This window comes from Balaenoptera physalus (assembly GCF_965194825.1).
Source record: "Balaenoptera physalus genome assembly, chromosome: 10".
In the NCBI taxonomy this organism is placed as follows: Eukaryota; Metazoa; Chordata; class Mammalia; order Artiodactyla; family Balaenopteridae; genus Balaenoptera; species Balaenoptera physalus.
The window spans coordinates 90,979,996-90,993,457 of NC_138889.1; the positions used below are offsets into that span (position 1 = coordinate 90,979,996).

Below are 13,462 nucleotides of genomic sequence, written 5' to 3' on the forward strand. Positions count from 1 at the left end.
ACTCGTCTCTGAATCCATGCATACGTGGGTAGTGGGAACCAGAGCAGGAAAACCCCTGATAATCCTTCCCAACTCAATTCTAGCAATAGTCTTCCCCCAGATGCTAAGATGCCTGGAGGGGAGGATGGGTGGCAGAGCTAATAAGGGGCCACACCAGAATGTGGACCTAGGGTAGTCCAGCTCCAGAGGCCTTGCTTTTAAGCACTATGATAAACTCTTCTTCCACTCTTTGGAAAATGTAATCTAAATTACTAAACCAAATTACAGTCATTGAGAAAAGTGAGAGCTTGCTGGGTGGCCCCTCAAAGCCCCCGATTTTCCACAGGGAAATTGTTGCACTGGAGGGAAATTCCCTCTTGAGGCTCCCCACCAGTGTGTGAGAGCTGCCCTGAGGCTCGGCCCCCCAGATTGCCCCCAGAGAGCCGGTGAGCACAGGAAGAGAATTAACTCCACAGGGAAACCAGGGCCACTATCTGTAGTTTCATTCTCTTTCTCCTCTGTCCTGCTCCACTGCAGACAGACCTTTTTCTATGCCCAGCAAAACTAGCTGGTGACCTTTGACAAATTACTTAACCTCTCTTTTCTTCCACAAAATGCAACTAATTATGCCTACCTTGCAAGATTAGAGAAAAAAAAAAACATATATATGTGCATGCACACACATATACACACATATACACATACTTAACATACACACACATTCACGCATACAGATGGCATAGAAAAGGTCCAGGCTGTCTCCGGGTTAGGTAAAATCATGAGTGTTCACAGCAGCCTTCTGTGTAATGGCCAAAAACTGTAAACCAAAACATCTGTCGATTGATGAATGGCGAGACAAAAGGAGATATATCCACATAGTGAAGTTCTACTTGGCAACAAAAAAGGAATAAACTACTGACACATGCTACATCATGGACAGACTTCAAAAATGTCATGCTAAGTGAAAGAGACAGACATAGGAGACCATACACTGTATGATTTCATTTATATGAAATGTCCAGAAAAGGCACATTTATAGAGACAGAAGGCAGATTAATGGTTGCCTGGGGTGGGGAATCGGAGTGGGGATTAACGATAAACGGGCATCAGGGGTCTTACTGCAGGGAGGAAAATGTCCTAAAACTGATTTATGATGATGGTTGCACCACTTGGTAAAGTTACTAGAAGTCGTTTGAACTGCACACCTGAAACTGCATTTTTCTTTTTTTTTTATTGTGGTAAAATATACATAAAGTTTGTTATTTTAATCTTTTTTAGGTGTATAGATCAGTGGCATTAAGTACCTTCACACTGTTGTACAACCATCACCAGCATCCATCTCCCGACCATTTTCATCTTCCCCAGCTGAAACTCTGTCCCCATTAAACAATTATTCCCCATTTCCCTCCCCCAGCCCCTGGCAGCCACCACTCTACTTTCTATCTCTATGAATTTGACTGTTCTAGGCTCCTGATGTAAGTGGAATCATACAATCTTTGTCCTTTTGTGACTGGCTTATTTTGCTCAGGATAATGTTTTCAAAGTTCATCTATGTTGTAGCATGTGTCAAAATGTCCTTCCTTTTTAAGGCTGAGAAATATTCCAGTGTATGTATGTACCACATTTTGTTTATTCATTAATCCCTTAACGGACATTTGTGTTATTTCCATCTTTTGACTATTGTGAATAATACTGCTATGAATATTGCTGTGTAAATATCTAGAAACTGGTAGGGTTTGTGATAAGTAAAACATATCTCAATTAAGTTATTTTAAAATAAAACTTCTTTTTCCAAAATTTAAAGAGCCAATAAATGGTAGATGCTGTTATATCAATAACTTAGAGTGGCAAATTTGATCAATGAAGTGAGTTTTTAAAAATAAAATTAATTTAATAAAAAAGACATGGTTTAGAAAAAGGAAAAATACAGAAAAGTACAAAAAAGAAAAAAAATCTGTAATCTCACTTGGAGATAAACCGTTGAAAGACTACTTTACAAGAACTACCAAATTTTAAATTTTACTTGAAATTAGAAGGAACTGAACTGAACTGAAATGAAGAAGTTGCTGAACTTCAGATGTTTATCTAGAACAGAGAGATTCATTCCTAAACTCTCTCTCTAAAGGCAAAAAAAAAAGTTATGAGAAAATATTGAGGTTGGGTTGGGACCCATGGTTTTTCTATTTCAGTTCATGTTTCTTAATGGTCAAAGTTTAATCTCCCAGATGGACAACTGTTTCATAAAAATCAGAGGATATTTCTGATGTTTAAAAAAATTAAGTACCTGAAATTTTAGATGAAAAACAAAAGAATGATGTTGAAAACCTCAGCCAACTTATAAGATAAACTTCTAAGAGAAATTATTAGGGAATGACTAGTTTGTAAGCCAAGTAACTACAAAAATGACAAATCACTTTCAAAGCAGGAGGAAGTGATTGTAGCTAGTGTCTAAAATAAATAAATAAATAAATAAAATAAATCCAAGGAGGTTACACATGAATTCTGAGTATCTGTCAGTTTCCTCCTCCCTTGAATTAACTGGTTCTTGTTTTTGAATATATCTGCTCCAGCCTGAATTTTTTCACCCAGAGGTGTGGAGTCCACACGTTCTATGTTCAGCTGTCTTTATTCACTGCAAGAAAGAATTAACCGAAACTTGAAAATAAGGCAAAAAGTTGGGCAGCCTTTCAGAGTCACACTGGGGAATTATTTAACAAGTTGCCTGAGGATTATTTAATTTTCTGGGAGAATATTTCTGTTTGACTTTGCTATTTATTATTTGATCATAGCCCAGATACTGCAAAGTTACATGTTAATTTGTATTTTTCTATTTGGTAGGAAAGATAACCCCAAAGGTTATGGCTTTATTAGCTTGCAAGACATTAACCAGTTTCTTCTGTAACCTAGCCATTTTATTCTAACATTCTTTTTCTGTTGTTTTGAAAATGCTTTTCCTGGTAGATTACATAAACTCTTTTTACCCAGATGCTCTTGGAATCAGCTTTACCATCTAATGGTTCCGTCATAAATTAATAAGCTGAACAAAACCTTTGACATATTCTATATTTGAATAAGAGCCATGATTTTACCATCTTAACAATTATACTTTTATTTAGCTGGTAGACCTCAGATCATACGCTCTCCTTCCATCTCCTGTGAAGAGTCACCTGGAGAGCCTGTTTAGAATGCAGATTCCCCAGCCCACCGCTCAAAAAGTCTAATTCTGGGGGTTTGGCCAGGACCCAATGATATGCATTTTAATAAGCACCCCAGAAGATTCTGAGGCTGATGGTCCTCAGACCAGACACCTTGCGAAAGCCCCCAGTGAACTGTGTGGTGGCGATGGTACTAATACTGACTTGATTCTCACTGTTCAGCGAGGACAGAGATGACCGGGGTTAAAGGTTGAGGCCTTGGGATGTGCTGGAGTCCAACAGTCCATTTTCCTAAACTTCAACTTGGAGATGGCAGTTGATCTCAAATGTTCATCCACGCATTGGCTGTATCAGAACAGGGGCAGAGGCGTGGGGGTGACCAGGAATCTGAATACATAGGTTGAACCTCGAGAAATTGCTGATACTCAACTCTTTATCGACCTTACAAAAAAGGTGATTTTGTATGGGTCGACCTAATAATTCCTCAGGTGTTTCTAATTTGAAGCTAATTTGGCAACCAAACTGTGAATATGATAGTTGGGGCGTGTAATTTCTAATATGGGGGAAAGTGCTTTGTGGCATTCATCAGACTTAAAGCAAAAAAAATTAAGGACTCTCTTCCCCTAAAAAGCCACAAAGTACACCTTTTTGCATATAATCTAGGGGAATTTATGGACTCCTTAAAAGTGCAAGGACTCCAGGCTAATCCTATTTTCCAGTTTCCTTCTGAAGGTTGCTTGCTTTAGGGGTGAAGCTCTGCTGCCCCCTACTGCCAAATGAGGCTCCAGCTGGCTTTGCTCTACGCAGGCCTGTCTTCCAGTTTGGAGTTTTGTAGAAGCTAGAACCTGCTGTCATCTCACACCAGTTGGAGTCGTCCAATTCTAGGCAGGAATGGGCCCCACAGATGTGTTTAATCATCATTCACACACTGCAGGGAATTCTTGTTAGCGCAGGGTGCAGGGGCATTTTGTGCTTTGATGGAACACTACGCATTGTCTAGTCCAAAGCACACCCTTCACGGTTATCAGAGTCTCATTCTAAGGAAGCTGCTACTTTACAGCTCTGTCCTGTAGATAACCGAGAGCAATGCAAAATGATTCTTGTTTCTAGAAACAGAAATTATGTCCTGTGGGGAGAGATTTGCTTGACTTGCCCCCCTCCGCCCCCCGCCCCACACCAAGGAAGAAGCTGGGTTTGCTTCCATTTGGACATTCATGTAAATATTCCTGGTCTCTAGGTGTGTCTGTTCTTTGGGTTCTCATTTGGACGGTTATAGCATCTGCCTGATTCCCTCATTAAGAGTTAGAGAAAAATCTTTAACACATGCTCATTTGATATCTGTATGAGAACCGTAATTTGACTCTTTTGAAAATTATCCTTTAACAAAGGCCAGGATCATATTAGAGATCTCTGATTCCCATCTGATTGCTTTCCTTGAAAGCTCATAGTCTGATTCAGAAGACACTCAGTGTTGCCAGCAACTCTTTGAGATATTAAGAAATCCTCCCCTCCTCTCCCTGTACCCCACCTGCCTCTTTCAGGTAGCATGCCACCTCTTTGCCTCAGGGGAGGGAGGTATATGGCAAAAGCCAAACAAAACGAAACAACTAAGGATTCTGTAAATCTTTCTGGGTTTTGTTTTACTAAAGCTTCAGTCCATAGAAGAATTTAGAGGAGCAGTGGAGCAGGAGAGGACCTGAATCTTGGAGAAACAGGAAATGGAGCTTTCCTTCTACGGAACCATGAGGTTCCCTCAGGCTGAGAGAAGGAGAGAGAGGCAGGAGCATCAGGACCAGGCCCTGAGAGGCGAGGCTGCAGGGTTGGGATGGATGGAACAAGAGCAAGGCACAGGCTGGAAGGCCCCGCTAACCCCAGTGGACACTTGTGTGTGTTTGTGTGTGTGTGTGTGTGTGTGTGTGTGTGTGTGTGTGTGTGTGTGTGTGTGTGTGTGTGTGTGTGTGTGTGTGTGAATTTGGCCTCTAGCCTTCTGGGCTATTTAAAACCCTCAGATCTTGACTCATGAGGCAAGCTGCATTCTGTTAAAGTCGTTTGTGTTCTGGGGGCTACATTTTCAAAGTGAAGAAAGAACAGAAAATGTCAGAACGGATCAGGTGTAGTAAAAGCAAGTGTTTCAGAAACCTTTCATGTCAGGTGAGTTGGTGTACATATTATTTATTCATTTATCTCTATCTATCTAATTTACTGTGGGTAGTGAGAAAAAAAAGATTGCAAAACTGATCCTAAAAGCATTAATAAACAGTCGATTTCTGTTCTATCGGTCTAGTTGTATTCAATAAACCTGGCTGGCTTCTTTCCTCTTCTTTCACAATGGCTCCAAAGGAATTTCAGGTTAGATTGGAAAAAATTTTACTTTCAGGCTCCTAACTAGTCTAAAGGGAACGACTAGTTAGTTACCATCTTTAAGCACTTTTGGTGGGGCTTCGTCTACTTTAGCTAGACACCTCAAGAGAAATGACCAGCCGGGGGAAAGGAACCTGGGATTGAGACAAAGAGGCCAGACCTCCTCAGACAGAAGCTCACCATTTTTACATCAACCCCTGCCAGTCAGGATAGAGCAGCCAGGAGGAAGGTGGGGTAAGGAGGGGAAGGATTATTTTTCAGGATTTTGAGATCTACTTTTCAGTGCAGTTTTATTATTTATCTTTCAGCAGTATAAATTCTGTGAAGATCAGACTTGCTGATCCACTTTTATATTAAAATGTACAAATCCCTCCCCAGACCAAGCAAACATTTTGTGATTATGCATCATTTTCTGCCACGGCTACAGCTGTCACTTTAGAAAGCAATCCTACTCCTGCTGGTCCCTTAATTACAAAAGTTAATTTTGAAAATGTGACAACAGCGTAACAGACATCTGTAAGAATGGACTAGAAGACAGACGCGTTGTTAAACACAAATGAAGACCACACTTGAAAACTCCCTGAGCAGACACAACCAGTTTGGTCATACAAGAAAAGCTTAATTTAGCTTATTTTGCAAGACAAGCAAGGCTAACTTGACCCGAGTCACTTCTTGCTTATGCCTCTGAAAATCATAAGCAAAACTTAAACTGTTCCCCAAAATTGCTATGAAGTAACCACTAACCAATTTCCTTTCATTTAAGAAAATTCTAATATTGTAACCAATGACTGTGAAGAATAAGCATTGTCTCCACACTAGATAAGCTGCATTATAACAATAGACAGGAGGGGTTAGGTGTGTCAGTCTGGCATTTGTTTTCATCTAAATTAATATTCAACAAGATCCCAATCAAGGAGCACTGTTTTGGTCATATCTTTGCAACCACTAAGATGCTATCTAAGGTAAAAACTCTAAGTGCCTTTGGAGATAAACGTGAATCTACATTCATCACCTGGGCTTAGAAAGAACAGAGCACACTTATCTGCTAAATGGAGAACAGACCATCGACCTGATGGAGGCCACCTGAGGCCGGGCTGGCAGGAGCAGGGCCGGTGCTGTGTGCGGTGTGGGTTGATGCTCGGGGAGCAGAGGAGGGTGTGGCAGTGAATCAGGACGACTGCGTTAAGCCCGGCCCTTCCACACAACCTGTTCTTAAACTGAACACTGATTTTCTATCTTTCTGTGTTGAATGTCTGCCTCCTCCCATCTTTGTATTCACCACCACCCACCCCACCCCCAACAAAACACATTATTTTCAGAGTTCAGATGGATTAGGAAAACACAAATTCTGTGGCAATAGTAAGTTCTAAGCAACAGCGGGTTTTTGATAAGACACTTTGACCATTTCCCATGCTTCAACTTTTCAAAAGTCAGAGTTCATTCCGTAGCTTGTCATACAGTTAGAGAATTATGAGAGCCTCCCCGGATTCACAGTGTATTTTTTCTTTTCTTTTTTTTAAGTCAAGTGTCTTTCTTAATAGATCCAAGCATTAATAAATGTTACCCATTACTTAATAATATCTAAATTTCAAATTCTAGTCCCCACTTTACAAGTAGATAAATGGACACGAAGAGAAGTGATTTGCCTGTGGTCAGTCAGGAATAAAATCTAAATCTCTTAGCTCCTAATTTACTGGTTTATACGCTAAATTACCCTGCCTCTTCAAGCCCTCTGGGAACATAATCCTGGAACGCTGTATAAGCAAAATGGGGCCAAAATTGCACTCTCACCAGAGAAATTAATTGGATAATTAATCAAGTGTGGAAATAACATTAGAATATTCTGTACAATTGATCAAGGACTTCCAAATAATTCTATTATAAAAAACATCCCTTCAGGCAAAATAAATAAGATTGAAATTCAGCATGACAGATTTACAAGTTTAAAACTAGCTTAAAGGAGGGACTACAATTTTAGCTATAATGCAAATATGTTTCCCCGAGGAGCTTAAGACAACTCAATTAAAGGTGTTCAATATCTTAGCAGTGTGATTTTTAAAGAGAAACCCACCTTAAGAAGTCTCATTAAAAGGAGCATCTCTGAAGCGAGAAGGCAAATGTAACAAAATGCTATTTGTGGATTCCAGGTGGTAGATGGCCATTGTACAATTCTTGCAACAATTCTGCATGTTTGAAAAATTTCATAATAAAGTGCTGGGGGAAAAAAGCAAAATAAAAGTTACATTTATTCCTTATCACCGAAAACTTACATGACAAATAACCTGCCAAAAAGTGGTGCACCTCAACCAGTATTTTCACTAAATGTTCATTGTTAATATTTGAGTGTGTGCTGTGTGCCAGGCGCTGTGCTAAGTCTGGGGTTTCAGCTATGGACAGAACCTTGCCCCTGCCGCTCACAGCTGATGTTCCCCTCAGGGTCACTTATAGCATCTCTTTCTTGGAATACAGAAATCCATCTGCCCTTCTTCCCAGTGGCGTTCTATTTAGCTTTTATCCTGAGATCTATCTGGGAGAAAGCTGGGATAAATGCAATTCGTCAGCAGAGACAGGGAAGCTCTTTCAAGAGGAGGTTCTCCCTTTGAGAGACCACATCTTAGCAAAGCAACTGGGCATCTCCTTGCAGGTGTTTGCCTTTGACTAAAAGTGAGGGCTGTGACTGAACATCATGATCTGCAGAGATGCATCTGATTTGATTTCATCATATCACCTTTTTGGATACTAGGAATTTGGAAGTGCCAAATCCATTCTACAGACTCTACAATAGCAACTGTGAAACTAACTACAGCTTATCATATATATGCACCCGGGAATTTTTTTAAAAATGTATTTCAAAGGAAAAACACAAATGACTATTTATTGTCCCTTTTTCATTTCCTCAAGGCACTGCACTGCTTAGGTTCTATGGAACTAGGCATCACAAAAACACCTGATGGTATTTCTCATAAAACAGTGAGTAGAATTTAACTGAGGCTAAACAAGAACAGCAGTAACTGAATTAAGGAAAGCTATTTCAAAGCCTTAAGTTAGAAAAACCTCTCTAATAATTAAAAATGTTTTCTGGTCACCAGAGACTTGAGGATTCCCTGGATAAAGGAATGAGAAGCAACTGCTCCTTTTTGATGAGAAGGTACTCTAACTGCATGCATAATTCATAAACATGCTCTTAGTTTATCTAAGACTTACGGTATAAAAACAGCAATGGGGGACAATTTCATAATTTTATACCTGCCACAAAAACTAATTGCTAGAGATCATTCAACATCTCTATGTTAGTCCATCTTTTAGGGGGAAAACCCCTCAATTTTCATCCTATTTCACTTTTTTCTATTCTATTTTTATTCCCCCCAATAAAAGTTTAATCATTTTGTAGTATAGCCAGAAACTGTCATCGCTGCAACCGCTAACGGACAGTAAAAAAACTACCAAACTACCACAACATCCTGACTTTGTTTTCCAGTAACAAAGGGTATGACCTGCAGCAAGTTTCATCCAACATTGGGTTGGACACCTCTGGGAAAAGAAAAAACAATTTATTTTTAATTTAACAATGTCTAAAAGCAATGTCCAAAGATAAATGTTAAAAGGTTAATAAAACATAAATACACAGCTCAAATACTTGTTAGCCAGCTGGGTGAAACCAGCATGTTTCAGAGCATGCCAAATGTTGGGGGTTAAAAAAAATTGTTCAAATTAAAAGGAGACCCTAAATTGATACTAAATTTAAGTATTATGTCAGCAAAAAAAATAAGTTAAAGCAATTTTTCTACTGGCAAAATCCTCTTGTAAATACTGCCAACTTTCTACTGGTTAGCACTTCATTTCTTAAAACAGAATTTTATGGTTGGCATGGACCTCAGAAACAGCTAATCCAACTCCTTCAGGGAAACCGGAAGCTAAAAGTTGAAGTGAGGCAAAAAACTGGTTTTGTTTGGATTAAGGCTCCCAAGTTCGTAGAAAAAAATAACATAACCAAAGCAGGAAATGGCTCACATCAGTACCTAATGCACAGCCATGCTTTTAATAGAAATTTGACCAGGAAGCTTTTAAATACTATTTCCTTCTCTGTTAGGGTTGAATGTTTTGTGGCAACATTTTTTTCTCTGAGAAAAGGACATGTTTCTTGTAAAAAAATGTAAAACATGTAAGAAAGCACAAAGAAGAAAATAAGTCATCAAAAAGTTTAGTATATTTCCTTCAGGCTTTTTTTTTCTATACAAGAGTAACTGCCATTTATTTTTTCCATGGAACTCGACAGTTATTTATTTTTGGAAAACAATCACAGGAACAGCAGCGGTGCCGGGTTCCTCACCTAGAGGGTTGTGCTGCCGTGATTCTCAGGAGAGGGTTGGAGAGCTCAGTAGCCATGGAACAAACTGCCAACAAGCAAACTGTGAGCTCGTGACGGGTAGGTGCCGCTGATGGTGGCACTGGGAACAGGGTCCCTGTATGACCTTTTTTTGTTCCACTTTATAGAATAAACCCATCAGAGCAGGAGCCTGGATGTGGGGTGGGTAAGGAGAGTAGAAAGAAAAGTAAAGGGAAAGGTCAGAGTGACACTTGCTGGGTCTGCCCGGAACCGAGACCATTCTTTTGCACGGTCTCTTGGCTTCCTCTTGAAATGAAGGCTGATCTTGATCACCGGTCAGGGGCTCTGATTTGTCCTCTCTGGAGTTGCACGACTACCTCAGACAACTTTAAACAATCTTGTGTAAACAGCACGGTGTATGGGTCTTCTCAGATTCTTTATAAGAGCCTATACTAGTTGTGGGACTCCCTGAGAACTACATTTCACCATAATCTTTAATATCTATAGGCTTTTAACAAATATATAGTGGCACAAAAACCATCTCTCCCTATTCGGAACAATTGGCCACTTCAATACATTCCACATGATCCTCCTCAGGTATGACCTGTTGGACTAAAGCCACCCACTCCAGCCAAGTCCTGATATAATCACTATGACTTCCAACCTTGGCTTGGTGACCTCTCAGGTACACCAATGATCTCCCAAGTATTAAGAAATTCTGCATTTAGGACAGCAATTTTCTTCCATTAATTGAACTAAACCAGAAGGTGTTCAAAAGAGCTGAAAATTTCTGGCTCAAATAGCTTTTCTCACCACCAATGAGCTGCCCTATTGGTTGACTAGTTGAGCCATTTAAAATTTTTATGTTGGTGATTATGTGTGTGCATCTCCTTGTCCTACAACCATTAGGCAACAGAGAACATAGGTAGGGCTGTGGAATTCACTCTGCCTGGAACAGACAAAAGGGATTCATAGCATAACACCCAGCAGCTGGTTTCCATATGGTTCTCAGAGTTCTCAACTCTGGATAAGATGCTACTTTGTAGCCTCAAGGAAATAAGCAAGCAAGGTACAATGAAACAATTAAACAAGAATTATTCAACAAACAACACATCCACACTTAGTAAGGTTATATTTAGGGTTTAAACTAGTCCCTGAATATCCTTAATAACACCCTGCAGGCGGAAAAAATAGGGTTAATGAGAACTTAAACTTTCCAAGGATTATGGTTCAAATCCTCTGAAATCTATAGGAGGTCAAATAAAATGAGAACTCAAGAGTAATAATTCTTCTTGCTGGCACCAGCACGAGGCGGTAGTGATTCTCAAGTTTAATATATTGCATCTAACACTATAAAAATACGTGGAAATTTTATGGAACTTCCATTATTATTAAAAGGTTTGAGCTTTACTACTCCAACCCTGGGTTTGACAATAAACCCCCCTGGAGCAAGAGCCCATGAAAATAAAACAAAGAGATATCCTACTAGACAAACAACTGCTGCAGTAGGCCACAGGCACTTTGAGTGTAACAATTTTGAAAAGGCATGGAACACTACATTCCTGAGAAAACTACTTCAGATATTTTTAACAGGAAAGTGGTAAGTGACCTCTCTAACCACATTCACTGGTGGGTATAATATCTTCCCCATTGCTTTTTTTGTTTGTATGTTATTGAAAACAGGGCAAGTTTTCTCCAGATGTTTTTTCTGTTTTTTGTTTCTTAAACAAATGAGGGGATGCTATATCCCCAAGTCAGTACTTCGTGGCTGAAAACCCTCCCTCCGAAGACTGCCCATGTCGAAGCGGGTGGAGACCTCACAGCGTACTAATAACGTGTCGTCCTTGATGAAGGTTCTTTGTCTTAGGGCTTCCAGATGCATAAAAGTCACATAGCCAAACCCTTTGGGGTTCCGTGGGATTGTGGGTCTCTGGAAGGCAAGCAGCTCTGGTTTGGCATCCATTATCTCTTCATGGTTTTGCCTCACAGGTGCTTCAGACTGATCAAGGATGGTAAGGCGTATCGTACCCTGGAAGGGCCAAGGGAGGTGGCTGTCATACTCTCCTTGCATCGTGTGGACAAAGAGGGATATGTAGTTGGCACAGCGCTGCGCAGTCGGTAGCTGCAGGTGCAGGCGCATGCATAGTTTGTAGCCGGGTTTGCCTGTGTAGAATCCGGGGCTGTGAATGACAACAGGTTTCTCCTCTTCTTGAGATTTCAAGTGCATCCCAAAGTTGCCAATCTTCCAGATGTAAATTCCATTGCACTGCTGTGCTTCTATTTCAGCAACTTTGTCCTCAAGGGTTCGAATAGTTCGTTTTAGCTCACTTACATACGTGCTCTGAGTTTCCATTTTTGCGGTCAGCTCCCGGATTTGATGGTCTTGTCTTACAAGGCGACCCTCTAACTGTTGAATGGTTTCTTGGAAATTCTGGACCTCTGAGTGACACCCAGAGGAAACCCGGGGCAGAGAGGTAGAATCACATGGCAGCATGCCACGCTGAGGTGCGGGAGCTATCGCAAGGCTTAAAGTCTGAACAGCCTGGGCCATCATTCTCATGTGCGACTGGGTATCCTCTTGCAGGTGGCGTGCCAAGTGATTCCTCTGCATCTGAAAATCAAGCACAGGCCTTAGGTTAGGAACAGAGACGTGAGCACCAGGAAAGGGACCTAGCCGAGCCAAATAAAAGGTTTTTAAGTCATGTCATCACTTCCCTCAATCCCCTACAACCTTCTTTGACTTCATCAGATTCTCGATCCAGTAAGATGATCTTGCCTCCTAATTCCCTGAAAAACCGAGAGGCTATCTGCTGAATACTCGTTCAGGGACTCAGAAAAAAACCTCCCTCCCACCTGTAAAAGTATCAGGATCTATACTCGTCCTTCTTTTCTGATTCAGAGCTGACTCTCCTCTTGTCCTAGATTAATGCTTCCCCTGGGCTCTAACTGGCACCTACCTGCCCCTTTTCAACACCTCAGAGATTTTGCTTAGCTATCCCCTTTCTCCTTTATCTTCAAACATTCTCTCCTCTTAACCCTTCCCCTCAGAATAGAATTAGTAAAGTCTTTCCTGTTTAAAAAAAGGGGCAAACCTCTCTATTGATCTTGTATCTCCCTCTAGCTAGTATCATTTTCTCCCTTTTCCTTTTATAACCAAGAGGAGTCCACCTGCACTGCCTGCCCCCAATCCCTCACTTATTTTTACAAATCTCTTGCAAAGTGGAGTCTTCCCTGTCTTCATACTCTTCTAAGATCATCAAGAATAGCCTGTTATATGAAAAAAAAACATATAACAATTTTTATTGTAAGAGTAATTCATGTATATTATAGAAAAATAGAAAGTGTAGATGATCAAAAAGAAAATAAGTAACCTATTATCTCACCTAACTACCATTAACATTTTGATACATTTCCTTTAAGTCTTTGTCTCTACGCACACAAACAATACAGAATTTTCTCACAAAGTGTAACCATACTATACACTATTTGCTCATTTTATTTTTTTAATTATTAAACACATACTTACTGTAAAAAAAGTCAGATAAAAAGGCACAGTGGAAAAGCCGAAGTGTAATCGCACTCTCCAGAAAGATCAACTTATCATAAACAATGCTCCCTCTCAGACATTTGACACAACTGA

At 40.2% G+C, this 13,462-nt stretch overlaps 1 protein-coding gene across 7 annotated transcripts in view; it reads right to left on the reverse strand.

Annotated features, from left to right (window-relative positions):
* Positions 1 to 7,608: 7,608 nt before the first annotated feature.
* Positions 7,609 to 13,462, reverse strand: part of TRAF6 (TNF receptor associated factor 6) — a 29,728-nt gene continuing 23,874 nt past the window's right edge. For all 7 annotated transcript variants that reach the window (XM_082410502.1, XM_082410496.1, XM_082410501.1 and 4 more), the window contains one exon: positions 7,609 to 12,433. In XM_082410502.1, coding sequence (XP_082266628.1) covers positions 11,564 to 12,433 — 870 coding nt within the window. In that variant the 3' untranslated portion in view covers positions 7,609 to 11,563. The remainder of the gene's footprint in view (positions 12,434 to 13,462) is intronic.